This window comes from Leptonotus elevatus, chromosome 1 (assembly GCF_054856555.1).
Source record: "Leptonotus elevatus isolate MCC_2025b chromosome 1, RoL_Lele_1.0, whole genome shotgun sequence".
In the NCBI taxonomy this organism is placed as follows: Eukaryota; Metazoa; Chordata; class Actinopteri; order Syngnathiformes; family Syngnathidae; genus Leptonotus; species Leptonotus elevatus.
The window spans coordinates 47744054-47761158 of NC_141239.1; the positions used below are offsets into that span (position 1 = coordinate 47744054).

The 17105-nt window shown below is 41.4% G+C and overlaps 1 protein-coding gene across 1 annotated transcript in view; it reads left to right on the forward strand.

Moving 5' to 3' along the window:
* mgat5b (alpha-1,6-mannosylglycoprotein 6-beta-N-acetylglucosaminyltransferase B) overlaps positions 1–17105 on the forward strand; it is a 54015-nt gene that overhangs the window by 24705 nt on the left and 12205 nt on the right. Inside the window, exons 7-9 of the mRNA XM_086063518.1 lie at positions 1755–1919; positions 3761–3930; positions 16744–16875. Coding sequence (XP_085919644.1) covers positions 1755–1919; positions 3761–3930; positions 16744–16875 — 467 coding nt within the window. The remainder of the gene's footprint in view (positions 1–1754; positions 1920–3760; positions 3931–16743; positions 16876–17105) is intronic.

A 17105-nucleotide genomic window follows, 5' to 3' on the forward strand; every position in this document is an offset into this window, starting at 1 on the left:
GCTAATCTGTCACTGACATACACCCCCTTTCGAATCTGCAGCTAGCGAGTGCAACATGCACAAACAAACACATGGGACAGACACGAGGGGGATTCACGATGAAAGGTTTCAAAAAAAGAAGTAAATTATAGTTATAACGTAACATTAATCCAACGGCTATAACGTGCCAATAATAATGTTAATCCCACCGCCAACTAATGCTGGGTTAATTTACTAGCTCATAGCATGGAGCTATAGTAGCCACTTATCGATTTACTTTTTTTTATCTGAGAGAGCACAGTATTGTTCATTCGGTAATTTTACCGATTCGACGTGTCATCATCATTGCTCTCTCTCTCTCTCTTTCCCCTCCTTTTTCTCTTTTTTGTATGTGCGTGAGTATATGCGTGAGAATGTGCGTGCGTGTGAGTGTGTACTCATTAATTCCCCTAAAACCTATTAAAAATCCCATACCGTTCACCTAAACCGAATACTTCAAAATCCAGCTAGAGTCGTGAAGTTGTCAGGAGACCCGAGGAAGGATCAAAGAAAAGAAAGAAAAGTGAAATCCAGCACCGACCAGACATCACATACTACCCACTGGGTTACCAACCAGAATCTTTCACCAACCCCAGAAACATCTAAATTCTAACAAATTAGGGAGACCTCAAGAGACCAAATGAAAGATTGAGGAAAGGAAGGAAGGATAGATGAAGCAGAGTGAGATCTGCAGACATCAGCCTTCACCGATTCAACGACCAGAGGAAGAAGCAGATTGTGTTTGAATTTCGGTAGATGCTGGTGTGGTGGATCTGGCATGCGTGAAAACCTCCACCAAAGAGGGGAGCCGTCGACAGAGCAGGCACAACCCCCCATGGCCCCCCAGGCCGCGGCAGCGCCACGGCACAACCCCCGGCCCCCGCAGATTAAATAAAAAAATGGCGGATACAATTAACACTACCTCAATGTATGTGTGTGAGACAGTAAAACAGTAAGCACCTTTTCTAATGACATTCAGCACAAAGGCTGTATTGAAATAATCCCCCGAAGATGATAATGCTCAGTTTTGATTGACACATTGATGTATTGAATTAGCAATCGTTCGTTTCAAGAACTTCTATCGCCCATATAAAGGAATAAAAAAACATGTGAGGGATTTCCAATTGGCTCATCGACGACATGCACATTTATAGTCATACAATTTTACTTTGCATATGCACCAAGTTCAAATCTGTAGTTTTTGCCTAGTGTGAACTGTTAATAGATGTCACACAATGCCCTTTTGTGCGTTAAGATGATTTTGAGCTGGTGTCCCAAATGTTATGGCTTGTAAAAATTTTGCTGCCTTTACACTTGCGTCTAAAATTCTGATTTATGCACATGCTGGTCATGGTCGCTATTCCACTGAGGAAGAAGAGTGTATAATATGGGCTGACTATTTATGAGGATGAGCCTGTAATAAATCAAGACATCCCGTTAGTAAGGTCTGACCCACGGGTATCTTGAAATAGACACCACCATCTTTCTGTACCTAATTTAGTCTTAAAATTCCCCTATTGTCTTCAATCAAACAGCCACATTTGTATTAAAAGCAAATGATATCAATTTCATTGGAGGATTTTGCATATAAATCCCACTCCCCTTCAGCGCAAGCCATAATCCTTGATGTTTTTCGTGTGAAGATAATGGCTCACGATTGGCTTGAAGAAATGAAAAATAGTTGTGCGAAAACAGGCGAATCCGTTACAAGATTAACAATGGCTCATGTCTTCCAGGCTGCTTTCCGGTTAGACACAGGCGCTCTGCTGGAGCAGGTGGGAACCGGGAAGGAGTCTCTGAACTTCATGAAGAGACGCATACGCAGGCTGGCGGCACAGTGGGCCTCCGCCGCCCGACGGCTGGATGACAAGCTGCGCAGCCACTGGAGGGACGACAAGCGGGTGAGCGTGGAGGATTTGCACACTTAAAAAGGAATCCGCACACAAGTGGTTCCATGAGCAGATGACGTGAGACTTCAAGTGGTTCATTTGGTTTCAGTGAAGTGTCTTAATACTGTTTCAACAAACACTGAAACAGTTCTGACCATATTCTTGTCTATGAAGTGTCTGGACCAAAACGGCTGTGCGAATCAAGTTTCCTTTCCTTAATTGTATCAGTTGTCTTAATTCAATCAGGCATTGATTGGCTAAACTTTCACCTCTCACAGCTCTGCAGCGTGATTCAGTGAAAACCCTCTGAGGAAAAGTCAATGGCTTCAAACCCTCCTGGTTTTCAGTTGTTTAAATGATACCAGTGATGTTTTGGAATTGGAACACTTGTTTTTGATGGTGTGGTGGCTGTCTAGTAACTGAAAGACTGATGGTTCAGTCTTCCCAAAGACTTGAGAAAGTCCGCAATTCTTTGTAATTGTGTTTCAAGAGTGTGTTTCGTGTGAGGGCTCCACTTATATGACGCTGTTCGGAGCATGTGAGTGCGCAGGGTAAGAATCTCGGTTCTGATCTTGCTGTGTGAAGCTTCTATCTCTGTTCTGTACAGCTTTTCTGGGGGGTTTGCTCCCACATGTAAATGGTTGTTGATATGCGCTCTGTGATTAACTAGTGACCGATCCAGAATGAAAAACAAAAAACAAATCAAGCCAAAAGTTATTTGGGATACACTCTAAAAACAGTTATAGAACAATTATGTATCAAAAATGGACCGATCCACTTTATGGGTCAATTTGACCCAACTTTCTGGATTGTTTTATACAAAATGACCCAATTTTTTGACCCAAGTAAAGGATCTGACCAATATTTATGAATTGTTTTATGCTGAAAGACCCATTTCTTGACTCAAAGTTGGGTCAAATCGACCCAAGTAGAGGATGGGTCCATTTTTGACCCATAGTTGGGTTATTTTTGACCCAACTATTTTTAGAGTGTAGGCTTCAGCTTTTCAACACTTAAAGAGATACTTGCCTCATTGCGCCATTTTTCACAGTAAGAAGAGACTATTTTGTCCAGAATATATATAATAATACCTTTAAAAACTAATTGTTTCCCCTCTTGCTGTTGACTGAAGATGACATCACTTGTGCTAAGGAAATAGGTAACAACCAATCACGGCTCACCTATTTTCTGGGTTTAGTCAGCAAACTGAGCCTTGATTGGTCGTTACCTGTTTCCTGAGCGCAGGTTTTGCCATCTTCAGTCGACAGCAAGTGGCAAAATTAGCTTATTAGCTGTAATAATTGTTCATCAAAAATAATAGTTATCATATTAATTATAGACAAATATTATCTTCTTACTGTTAAAATTGGCTCAATGAGTCAAGTATCCCTTTAAAATAATTGTAAGCAATAAAAACGACGGGCGTGTGTGAAAACGGAGGGAAAAAAACTGCCATGCTACACCAAAAGCTTCAATCTCTTTTTTTTTAGGTTAAAAGAGAAAAGCGCTCTGTTTGTCTTTAAATTATTCATCTTATCTTAATAAACTTGCCTGTTTGGCTCCATCACTTTCATCCGACATACAGTTAGATTTTAAATCTGACATGACTGTATTCACAGCTGTAGGTTGTCTGGGAATGCTGTGAAGCATAAAGTATGTGAACACATCAGTTCCTCCCCATGGAGGAGCACATCTCGTCTAGACAGAAAAATCCTAAAATACTAGCAAGAAGAATTTGGAATAACACTACCCCAGAAATGCAACCACGTAACTTGCAGCAACAAATACTTTCTTTAGTCTGCTTCACTATCCTTTCCTGGGCTCACTCTCGACTATTATTCGTCCGAATACAGATTCTTGTCCACGTGGGATTTCTGACCGAGGAGTCCGGTGATGTGTTCAGCCCTAAGGTGCTGAAAGGAGGTCCGCTGGGTGAGATGGTGCAGTGGGCCGACATCCTCACAGCTCTCTATGTGCTTGGACACGACCTCAAGATCTCTGTTTCTGTCAAGGAGCTCCACGGGTATGTACTGACCCCCACCCACTTTTTATGTTCATTAAGGAACATTAGTGGTCTTTTCTTTGCACGTATGGTTAGGTTTTAGATGGTGAATGGTGAATACAAATGGAGAGCTGTAGACATGGTCAGACGACACAAAAATGAGTGGTCACCAAAATTCACATGCACATGTGTCAACTTTACAAACTTCCAAGCACAACTGTATACATATCATTTGTATTGTTTTCATTATAATATTGAATTGTCATTTTATTATTTAACTTTTGTCGTTTGTATAATCGTAGCTAGCGCTCCTATTTACCTGCCGCCACTGCTTTAGAATCGAAAATGACGTGCTGCTTTTTCTTCTGTTGGCCAAAAATGTTGTGCGGCTGTTTATTAAACAATTCATAACAGTGTGGATCGTTAACGTCGTCTAACATTTGTTTGCTCAAAGAAAATGACTCATTATCGACTGAGTGTTCTCTGAAAGCAATCAACAGTCCAATCATGGTGCTGTTTCTCACATACTTGTGTGATCACCTTTTTCTCCCACGTGCACCTCACACCAGTATTCATAATTCCTACTTCCTGCAAAGAGCATTTCTCCCCGAGGGCTTGACAGCATCACTGCAGTTTATGCACCTCCTCCCTGCTGCAGCTCACTGACTCCAGAGTGATAACAAGCTTGTTGCTTGACATGGGGCACACAAACACACGCGCACTAACACAAAAGCACAACACTTCTTCCAAGCAGACGTGCATTTCATGGGTTTCATCTTGAAATCTAAGACTTGATCGATTGTCACACTCGCGAGGTGCAATAGGGGGAGTTCAGACAACCGTCAGGTCCGTGATCTTTCAGAATTTTCTGCACCTTTGGGAGAACGCCTGTGTGCAATATTTGATTTTCTGTGGGCGGTGAGAAGCCGGTGCAGACAGGCTGATGATAATGTGTGCTTGTTAGTGAGCAAAGTACCCACTGCTGTAGAGAAGAGGCAATGGCATTAATGAGTTTGGGCTGCCCTTTGAGCTTCAATATCAGGCTGGGAGGAAAAGCTGCTTTGATAAGGGCAGCCGGGAGATCCGCGAGGTGGGAATTATGCCGCAGTGGGAATGCTATGGGCCTACAGCTGGCCACACTATTATTTACCTCACTAATTGATGTCACGATGTATCGATTCGTGGCAGGCGAACTCCTTTGGTAACACTTCCATAACAGTTAAGAGAATTCTATAAGCTAACATGGACACAAACACTTGATTTTTATTATTTTATTTAAAGTCAACCTTAAAAATTCCTTGACAATAATATGTTATGCGTGACCTCATTAGTCCAAACATGACATTCTGATTAATATTGCGTTAGTGGAATATGAGTTAAGCAGTAAAATCCAGCCGTTTTTATCCATCTCAGGGGGCGGCCATTTTGTCACTTGCTGTCGACTTAAGATGACATCACTGTTGCTCAGGGCTCAGGCAACGACCAATCACAGCTCACCTGTTTTTTGAAGCTGAGCTGTGATTGGTTGCTACCTGAGCCCTGAGCAACTGTGATGTCATTTTGGCAAAATGGCTGCCTTCTGATATTGATAAAAACGTCTGGATTTTGCTGCTTAACTCATATTTCACTAATGCAATATTAACCAGAATAATGTATTTAGACTAGTGGGGTTGCATAGAACATATTGTAAAAAAAAAAAATTGGGGGTTGACTTACCCTGTAAATCTCAAAATGGACTCGCATACAATATGATTGTATTTACATTTACTGAACACCTGAGAAAACACACAAATGCACAAATGAACTGAGTGAGGAGCAGCTGTGACTTAACTCATTTACTGGTCTCTGCACCCTGTAGTTTTGCTTTACAGCAGATGTGTTTTGGGGTAGAAATGTGTGTGTTTACATCATCGCTCACTCTGCAGTGGTATTGGCAGATTGAAATAAATTGTGTTTCCCGATTGTGAAAAATAAACTTAATGGCATGTCTTATTTGTTTGCCATCAGTTTGTTCACTGAGGATGAGCAACAGCGGTCGTCATTATTGTAAGGGGTGGACATTCCTATTAACACCCTTTTGACTCTAATGGTGAAACCAAATTATTCATTACTTATTTATTAATTATTAGCAATATTTTTGTGCGATCCTAACTCTATGCAGTAGTAGTTCTTATTTTACTCTGACAAAATGACTCCTGTGGAAGGGTTCGTGAAAACAACAAGGCTGCATTATCAATGTCTACGCCACATGGCATGATAAATATTGGAATTGGGCCAGTTGAACCAGAAAGCAAATGCCAAACAAACATATGCCATGGTTAGGGTTGTTAAATCCTAACTGCTAATGTCCTGTGTTTGTGTATCAACAGATTTTGCTTTCGAGACACACAGTGGATAGCTTGTTAGTAAATATGATGCAGGCAGCATAGCATTCCTCTGGACTCTATTCATCAGGAAATAAAATGTGCAGCCTGAGGGGAAATATAATGGGGAGGCTGAAATTGAAGCCAAGTGGATTTATCAACCTCTTTGGGATGCAGTCAGTTTATATATCAGAGATGGGGGGGACTCGAGCCATATGAGTCGGACTGGCCTCGACTCGATTTGCTGATTTTATGACTTGCGGCTTGCTTGGCTCAAACTTATGAAAGACTCCACTTTGTCTTGAACTCCATGACTTCACAAGCCATCCTGTGCTTCTTTTAATATAGTGAGCCTTTTGTTTTTGATAGATGTTTAGTGTTATGCTCGCCGTCAACCAGTTAGCCCAGCCACTATTGGGTTACGCCATGAGACGAGGGCTGAGTATGACTCATTGAGCAAGTGTCATGTAGGAAGCACCAAAGATGAATCCCGTACATTTTTATTCAAGGGTTTTTTGATGAAATTGGAAAAACTGGAAGGTACGAGACACAACTTAATGTATATAGCATTTATCTTGATCTCAAACACTGTTAAGATAGCTGTGTGAACGATGAAGCTAAGCTTGCTAGGTTAGCTTTGCAGTTTAGCTCACCAAATATTAACTAAACGTCATGCCAATTATGCATTTAATTGAAAGGACAAGAAAGTGGTAGATTAGAATTTTTTTTAAATGTGATCGCAATTTAGGCATAGACTTGTACACGTATAGACATAACCTTGACTGGCGTCTGCCATATTTGATGACGACTGCACGCCAACTTGACTGAACATCATAAAAAAAGTCATTTTTTTCCCATAAAGCACAAAAAACTGAATTGTATTTCATTCTCTTAAATCATTTCATTTTTAGAGATGGAAATATACATTTGTGTGCTCGTGTAATTTTTAGAGGTATAAATGTACTTTTTTTGTGTTATGATCAGTGAAAAAATACAGTCCAATTTATGTTGTGACTGAGCAAGGTTTTATTACTTGAACTACGACCTGCTTAAAATTTGGTGGCGATGCTACTTAACTTTCTTGACCCCCCCACCCTAACACCCCCCCCACATGATGATATAAACAATACATCCCACTTATATAAATTGCATTTCTAAATTGCTCAGTCATAAGCAACATTTGTAAATCCATTTTGCTAGATTGTTACTGAGTAATATTCATACATATCTCACAATTCCTTATTTTTACTCGCCCACTTGCTATTAAATTGACTTATCGTTATGTGGGTTGTGCTCCCACAGATTCCCTCAGGCTCAGCTCTATTTACATCTCCTACTCTTAGCTTTGCCACCCATGCTTTGGGAAGAGGCTCACTATGGCACTATGCAGTACACTTATTAAGAATATTTAATATATTAACTGTATAGTGCCATAGTGAGCTTTTTGTTTGTTTGCGAGTTTTTGTACAAGACCAGATTCAAATTCAGAATCTCTGACTCTGAGGAAGACTGGACACAAGCTGGCCACATGCTCCACTGCACCATCCCCATTTACTATCTTGTACAGAGTCATCTTGAACACTATAAAGTATGTATCCTAGAGATTCCATCTCTTCCCAGGTTTTTATTATTGTTAGTATTATTTTTTAAATGTGCTTTTAACTAACTGGATCTGTTTGAACGACAATAAATTTGCCCATTATTTAAGTGGAACTGGAAATTAGTTTTAAATTAGCAGATTAGTCCATTATAGATTAATAACTTGAAGAATAGTCCTCGAGTAGACTGAGGCTCCGTCCAGAGGGAAGCAAAGTCGGCTTCGTTCCTCAAACAAATCTCGTACACACAAAAGCATTTCAAGACTTGCGTGTGTCCAAAAGAAGACGCTGAGGACGTTTAACGGCTGTAATGGACACGTCTTCTTCGCCGATTATTATTCTACGCTTTCTGTTAACTCCCTGTGGCTGCGCTACAGCGCCACTTCAGACTTGGCATACACATTACAGCCGTTAAACGTCCTCAGCATCTTCTTTTGGACACACGCAAGTCTTGAAATGCTTTTGTGTATACGAGATTTGTTTGAGGAACGAAGCTGGCTTTGCTTCCGTCTGGACGGGTCCTTAGTTTTGTCATGTTTTCACTGTGCACATTTCTTACGTCTTGTTTTACTCATTTAGGAGTTTGTTTCCACCTTTTTCTTGTCAGCGCAGTCCTTTGTGTCTACCAATCAGCTCTCAACCACTCGGGTCTTGTCCAGGTGTACCTCATTGGCTGATCAGTTATTTATTTAATTCCCTGCTGTCTGTCAGTCTGTGTCTGTTCTTTGTTGTTGTGTGCTGCTGTTGTTATATATATATATATATATATATATATATATATATATATATATATATATATACATATATATATATATATATATATATATATATAGGCTGGAGCCTATCCCAGCTGGCTTCGGGCAGTAGGCGGGGTTAAGCTTCTTACATTTGTTTCCTTGAAATGTGACTCTTACTCAGACTGCAGTTCAATAGACTGACTAATGGCAAAGTAGAGTGTGTTAACCAATCAGTGTGGGTGATACATTTAGACAGACAACATAAGCGGTTGCATCACATAATTGTCAATACCTGAAATAAAAATGTCCATGATGACAGTAAAGACAAAGGAAATGAAATTGTGCATACTATAGTGGTTTGCTTGGCTTCAGTGCAGGAGTGGTTGTCTGTCTCTATATGTACCAGGTGATTGATTGGCAACCATTCCAAGCTGCAGTCTGCAGTTTGCCCAACGTCAGCAGGGGTATGCTCCATCTCCCCGTGACCCTGAAGTGAATGAGGAGTACAAAAAATAGATAGATGGATGTGCATACTGCTTTTGCCTGAGTGCACTATTTCTGATAGCATTATCTTGCGTGTTGATTTGGCATTGAGTCATGCGGCGAGCAGCTCAGAGACTTGTAAATAGACAGCAGCAGCAGTAACATGAAGAAATGAGGAAGAAGCTTCTCAATAACAGAGTGGTGATGACATCATTGCTGTTTGGTCACAGTGGCACTGGTTGCAACAGTGACTGAATGTGTGTGTGTGTGGGGGGGGGCATAGATGACTGTCACATTTGCTCTAAGAGCAAGAATGGCTAATTAGTCTGCAACATTTGCGGAGGGATGAGAGGATGGAGCGAGGAAGTGGCTGAGTCTGGGGACATCAAGTACACATGCAGACATAAAGTAATGTTGTCATCCAGAGATAATCTGAACTGAGGACACGATGGCATCAGTGTTAATGTGTTCAGCACGACTCCCTGTCACCTCATTGCACAGGAGGCTTCTCACTAGAATGTTTTAATCTTCTTCTTCTTCCGTTCTGCCGTTGACACTGGCTTCACCTCATGCTTTTATATTCCCTTCTTTTCTGTCTTGTGCCTTCACATGCACCATATGAGTTCTGCTTTGCATTTTGCCTATGGCTTTTCATTTATTATTCTGTGGGCTTCTCCAAGGCATCGAGAGTAGCCACTCCTTTCTCAACTGTGTTAATAGTGTGAAACTGTCACAGTAACTAAGGATTTATTTTTAGAAATATCAGTTGGTAATCAGTCGCCTTGTCGGGTTGGGCCAGAGACAATGAGGTGTCAAATCAGAAACCTCAATAAAAGATGATCCTCATTATACTGGCAGTCTCGATTTGGTGCCACTGCCAGAATGTATGCGCTCACCTTGCAGCCTTCTGATTGATTTACCTCACCTTCTATGCTTTATGATGGAAACCAAAAGCCGCAGCAATGTGAGCCGCTTGTGAGAACCGTTCAGTGAAAAGTAATGCAATTTTATTATTGTGATGACCAAACTCTGCCCTATCCCTAAGAACTGTAAATGGCAAATTACCTGTCATTTTTTAGATTTCACCACAAAATACAGCCACACAAAATTTGTTACAAAAGATTTTGATCTTCCATGACTTCAGTTGGTATGAATAGCAACAGGTGGATACACAGGTTGAGTGTACCTTCTGCCATCTAATGGAAGAGCATTTAATTGTTCTCTATACACTGCTGGCATAGGCAGGTAGATGAACAAAGATACCATTTGTAATTTAATAAATGATAATTCATGGACAAATTAAAAAAAAAGACAGTTTCCCGCAGCACCACTGATGATTTCACTTGGCGCATGAGTGTAAGCTCCCAAATAAATAAATTAAAAAATCCAAAATATTTTTGGTCTGTGGGACTCTGGAGGCAACTGACAGTTACCAGCTGGCCAAGCGGAACACAGCTTCGGCAATCACTGAGGCAAAAGCTCAGACATGGGAGGAATTTAGCGAGGCCATGGAAAACGACTACCGGATCGCTTAGAGGAAATTCTGCTCCACCAGCCGGCGTCTCAGGAGGGGGAAGCAGTGCACCATTGACACTGTGCATAGTGGAGATGGGGTGCTGCTGACCTCGACTCGGGACGTCGTGAGTCGGTGGGGAGAATACTTCGAAGACCTCCTCAATTCCACCGCCGACACGCCTTCCTTTAAGGGAACAGAGTCTGGGTACTCTGAGGTGGACTCTCCTATCTCTGGGGTTGAAGTCACTGAGGAGGTTAGAAGGCACATTGGTGGCAAGGCACCGGGAGTAGATGAGATCTACCCAGAGTTCCTAAAGGCTCTGGATGTTGTGGTGCTGTTATGGTTGACACACCTCTACAACATTGCGTGGACGTCGGGGACAGTGCCTCTCAATTGGCTGACTGGGGTGGTGGTGCCCCTTTTTAAGAAGGGGGACCGGTGTGTTCCAAATTCCAAATATAGAAGTCTCTCACTCCTCAGCCTCCCTGGTAAGGTATAATCAAGGGCGCTGGAGAGTAGGGTCCATTGGGAAGTCGAATCTTGGATTCGGGAGGAGCAGCGGGGTTTTTGTCCTGGCTGTGGAACTTTGGGCCAGCTCTACACCCTCGGTAGGGTCCTTGAAGGTGCATGGGAGTTCGCCCAACCAGTCTATATGTGTTTTGTAGACTTGGAGAAGGCATTCAACTGTGTTCCTATGGGAGTCCTGTGCAGGGTGCTTCGGGAGTACATGGTACAGAGCTCCCTGATACAGGTTGTTCGGTCTCTTTATGACCGGTGTCAGAGTTTGGTCCGCATTGCAGGCACTAAGTCAAATTAATTTCCAGTGAGGGTTGGACTCCGTCAAGGTTGGCCTTTGTCACTGATTCTCATCATAACCTTTATGGACAGAATTTCTATGCACAGCCAAAGCGTTGACAGTCGAGTGTGAAGCGGTTGGGATGAAGATCATGGTCCTCAGCCGGAAAAGGGTAGAGTGACCTCTCCGGGGATGAGATCTTGCCCCAAGTGGAGGAGTTCACTTATTTTGGGGTCTTGTTCACAAGTGAAGGCATGATGAAGCGGGCGATAGACAGACGAATAGGTGCAGCCTCTGCTGTGATGCGGACTCCGCAACAGTCCCAGGACATGCTGGAGAGATTATGTCTTTCGGCTGGCCTGAAAAAGCCTTGGAATCCCTCCGGAGGAGCTGGAGGTAAAGCTACTGCCACCGCGACCCGACTCTAGATGAGTGGTAGATAGTAGATGGATATATAGTATGTTGCATGTGTCCCCACGAATCGAAACATGACATTCTGATTAATAATGCATTTGTGAAATATGAGTAATGCTACGTTCACACCAAACGCTGGGACGTTGTGGAGAACACAGGTAGCTTTCACACACTGCTCAACAACTTCCACTCCTCCATGGCACGTCTGTGTGTCTGCCATTGAGCGAACAGGATGCCAAAGCATTCTTTACCACCAATCGAGCCCAGCAAAGATGGTAGTTGAAAACCCGGCACTCCAGCGGGAAGATGCATCCTAGGAATGGCCTCATCAGATGTCGCTAGATTGGTGTGCCTCATCAGCAATATAAAGAGATGTGGCTGGGCTTCAAGGTGGTCAGCTCCTGTAGTAGCCTGTCCTCGGGAAGCTGCAGGGTGCAGAGCGCAGTGTTTGACCAAAAGAGTTGGCCGTCACTGCTTCTTCCGTAGCCCCAGACATATATTCCCCGGAAGCATTTCTCTGCATCAACAACTGCAAGGAGAACCAATGAGTAAGTTCCCTTGTAATTGAAGACCTGAGAACCTTAGTTGACAGGCACGTTGAGCACAACATACTCCCTATTGAGGGTTCCACAGCAGAGAGGAAAACCCCACCGCTCCACAAACCGCTCTGCGATTGACCTCCACTCCTTTGTGGTGGGAAAAGCCAGGAACTCATCCACAAGGCAGTCCCAAATTGCTGTTGCCACGACAAGGACAATCATGGAGACAGTGGGGACACCAACCAATTTTTGTTAAGGAGATATTCTTTAGAAAACAAAAACAAAGCCCAAATACTAGAAATTTGCTAAGAACACTTCATCATTGTCTAACATAATTTACATGTCATCCTTAATTAATGGAGGTTCTATGTAGGAAAATGAGGTGTTTGTGTGCACTGCTGCTCAGTGGGCTTCCAGAAGTGGGAGAAAACAGACATATGGCGGGAATACAAATGAGTTGCTGACTTTGCACTGTACTTCCTCACACCACCTCCTCCCTAAAATTTGATTTCTCACCCAGATGATTTAATATTGATGTATACATAGAATGTCTATAACTGAGTATATATTGTATGCCACCTAATGGATCAAATTCCCAGTAACCCACTGTATATCATTCATCAACCCATGGTACGCAAGTCAAGGCAAGCTCTAGTTCTGGTGTCCTTTTTCACATCATTCATCTTAACACAGTTTAACAGTTCATAGTAAATCATATACAGTTCACAGAATCGTGCAAACACATTACACAGATTCCCACAAATCTTGGAAGATGAGAAGTACATAGAAGAGGAAAAACACATGGAATTTTTGTGAGGAACAGGATCAAGACACTTTTTCGGAATTGTAATTTCATCATTTGAGTCACTAGGAAATCAAAGGTCTCACTGAAATTTCTCTTGAGGGAAATAGATTAGATTAGAGCGTGTGTTATGTGTGTACACACCTTCAAACTCTCCATTGCACTTTAATCCTTTTACTATCACTTCCAACCACATTTGCATATATCCAATTACACCTCTAGCAGCTTCAGTGGATCTCTGAAGAGCAATGTCACGTAACACTTCACTCTTAGTTGCCGTAATACTACATGAGCTTTTACATTCATGCTGTTCAGCTGTGAGCAAGAAGAAGACATGTTGGGGTGCTTTTAATTGGCCGTTGCTGAAGTCAATGGCTCAAATTGATCTTTTATATAAACAGTACTGTATTTTAAATGATTATAGCTAAAAGGAGGTCATCCAATCTCCCCCAAAAGGCAATCTACTACAACTGTAACATTGTCCTCTGTGGTTATGTAGCTCACAGCATCGAGAGCAAATGCTGCTCAAGTCAATGACTCTTTAGTAGCATAAGTGCAGAAATCCATCTGTGTGTAGCTTTTGATTGATGAAACCGCAGCTTAAAGTGTCATTAGCTGACACATTCCTGCTCATTAACCCATTTGCTTTTGACAACCAGCTGCCTGCTACAAGGTTGCAATGCTCACTGTGTTCAATGTCCAAATAATGTCAGCCTGTACTGCTGAGTGTATTCTATACAATGTATAGTATGGAAATGACAACAGTAGCATGGCAATGTGTGCATTTTCAAGTACTCCCTACAAAGTCCACATTTTGACCAATAGCCACTTTTGATTAGTCTTTACTGCTCAGAAAGACCATTACTGTTGGCACTTTCTCTTCTCTCACTCAATTTGTCATTCCACGTATGTGCTTTCTTTTTATGCAATCTCCTTCGCTTCGAAAATCATTTCTGAACTACTCAGCATGTTATTTGGGTGAACATTTCGGCTAGCCTAGCTTCATGTGCTTTAAATAAAGTGCATGCCAGCAGTAGGCTTGTGTCTGATTAGATACACTTCACATTATATAAATTATACACAGCTTAACGAGGTCATGGACAACTTCAGGTGATATATCTCTGTCTTAACTATTCTATAATTAAATACATCATGCATTGTGTATGTCCTGCTTACTCTACTTGCAAGGGAGGTTTTCTCAAAGTGCCCCCATCATTTGTCAACTTTTTAATTTTCCTGTACTATAATGTGCAACTAGTTAAACAATTGTTATGATTAAGACTCAACCAATATTGATATTTTTCAGGGCAATTTCGATATTTGGTGGAATAAAATTTGGACAATCGCTTAATCGGCTGATTAATTAAAAAAAATACATCATTTATTTTTTTGGTCCCTTAACACTTCGCTCATGGGTGTCAAACTCATTTTAATTCAGGGGCCACTTGCATCCAAGTTTGATCTCAGGTGTGTCGGACCAGTATGTTCGTAGCCTAATAAGCTATAAATAATGATACAGTAGGTCAAAAATATTTCCAGTTTTTTTGTTTGGCTTTTTTTTTTTGGTGTGATGTGAAAAAAATTCCCATTTATTAAAAAAAATTCCCATTTATTATTATATTTCCCTAGCATAAACTGACATTTTGTAACAAAAATCAAATCCGATGGGTAACAGCCAAATTTCAGACTGTAATTTAAGTGGCCGCCTCTGCGCCCTACAATGATTGGACAAAATTAGCAACAACAGTTAATTTTAGTAAAAAACTGCAATTTGTTTCCGTCCTCTTGGCCAGATTGGACCCCCTGATGGCCTGGTTCTGGCCCACGGGCTCTATGTTTGACACCACTGACTTAGCGCAATAAAGATATGAATTAGGGGCAGAACATTTGAGTGTTTTACAATATTTGTTTAACTTTATAACAGGAAAATCTTCTTTATATATATATAAATTAGCTGTCATTGTTTTTTAAGGGAAATGTTATGCATCAAATATAGTAGTGGCTATTGTTTACTAATAGGACTCTATATACATGGTTGTTATCGCGTGAACTCAACTCTCCAGCGTGAACCCCCGTGATCTTGTGGTCTGGCGGGGGTGCACGTTCCGGACACGGACAGCTCACACAACGCACACGGGGTGAATTGCAGTCCGTGCAGCGGCCGTACGGAAAACGCACCATGGCCGTTCCACAGTCAGTGTGAATTGGCCGTCAGTGTTGGCAACTACTCAAAAGTTTAGTTCTTGTGCTGGAATCGGTCTGAAAAAAAGTGGTATTGAACATCTCTTACAACAGATTGATATTGATTGAGGGTTTTCAGTACACAGAGCAGCATGAAAAAATAAATCTGTAAAAACTCTCATACACTCTTTTTTCCCCCCAACAGTTTAGATACAGTAAGTGATCTCAATTATTTGCTTGAAAATAAGCACATTTGAATACAATGCCAGAAAGGGGATATTTATCTAGTAGCATTATAAACGTATTCCCTTATTTGTCAAATTACTTAAAATATGATAGAGATTGACATTTGCTATGCATAAGAATAACAGCAAAGGGAGAAGCCTGAAAATGTGGACCCTGATGTATTAAAAAAAAAAAGTAATTGAGAAATGAAACTGACCACAATATGGCGTTTATTTTGGCATTGGAATATGTCTGTGCTCTACGTCTACCAAACGCCATTCATGCCTTGTTATTCCTGCAACGCACATGCAAACAAAGCACTGTCACACTCTTGAAGACACCATTTTACATGATTTGACAAGCACTATAAAAGGCATGGTGACAAACACATTTAGCAGAAATAATGCTAGAAAGCAGTCGTTCTGGGTGTTCTGTTAAAGATGTGTTGTTCGTGTTGCGCAGATTATGTGCGTGTGTTCTTATGAGATCCAAAACAAGCTGTGTGGAGAAATTGGCCGCCTCCCCTATTGTGAGACTCGCTGGCTGTTTGTACGCTTGCACGGCCTCACCATCATCTTCCCGAGAGCACTGACATGCTTCACAACGCAATTGGGCTCTTTTTTTTATTTTTACTGTTTGAACACTTGCTGTGTCTGTATCTATACATCAACCAGAACGATTTCATATTCACTTACACACACATGCGCACACACTCTTTCCCCGAGAAAGTGGCATTGATCAGCGCTGAGCATCTGGATCAAAAGATGCATAATGCAGTATTTCAACTGTACTAATCTAAATGAGCTACTTTGATGGTTCTTTTATGGCCAGTACTTATGGGTGGAAGTTAACTGACAGCCAATGTGGAGTCTCTCTGCATTCTGAATAAATTACAACATGCTTATACAAATTCTCACAGGGAAATGACCTATTCTCTTTTCCACATATTTATGTCATGTATTACGCTGGCTTTGTTGGAGCTTTTCCAATGACATTGTGTTTTCATCCATTAAAAAAATTAATCAATCAAAAACACAACCAGCTTCATTTCAATGTGAAAAAAATAGATCACAAAACAAACTCAACTTGTAAGTCAAGTTACCACGATTACACTAAACAGTATGTTCATTATGACTTAAAGATTTGTTACCAGTACTGTGGATTGATATCATGTATGCAGGTTTTTGGGGGTCCCTCCAGGGAGAGGAAGCTGCCCTCTGACCGGCCCTCTGCCCTTTGACCTCATCTACACCGACTACCACGGACTGCAGCAGATGAAGCAGCACATGGGGCTGTCGCTGAAGAAGCACAAGTTAGTATTTTATACTTTGTCCGTGTGTGGTATTGACTCAAATTTAAAATGATGTTAGCTATTAATCTCACTGTTGGACTCTTCATCGGTTTTCTTGCTTATTGAAACTGAGCCAGATATTTCGCATACATCAGCACCGGGCCAGCCTCCAATGACCAAAAATCCGTATGTAATTGAGGTCCATTGAAATGCATTGATATAATAATAATTTCAACCTCACAAAAAAATGA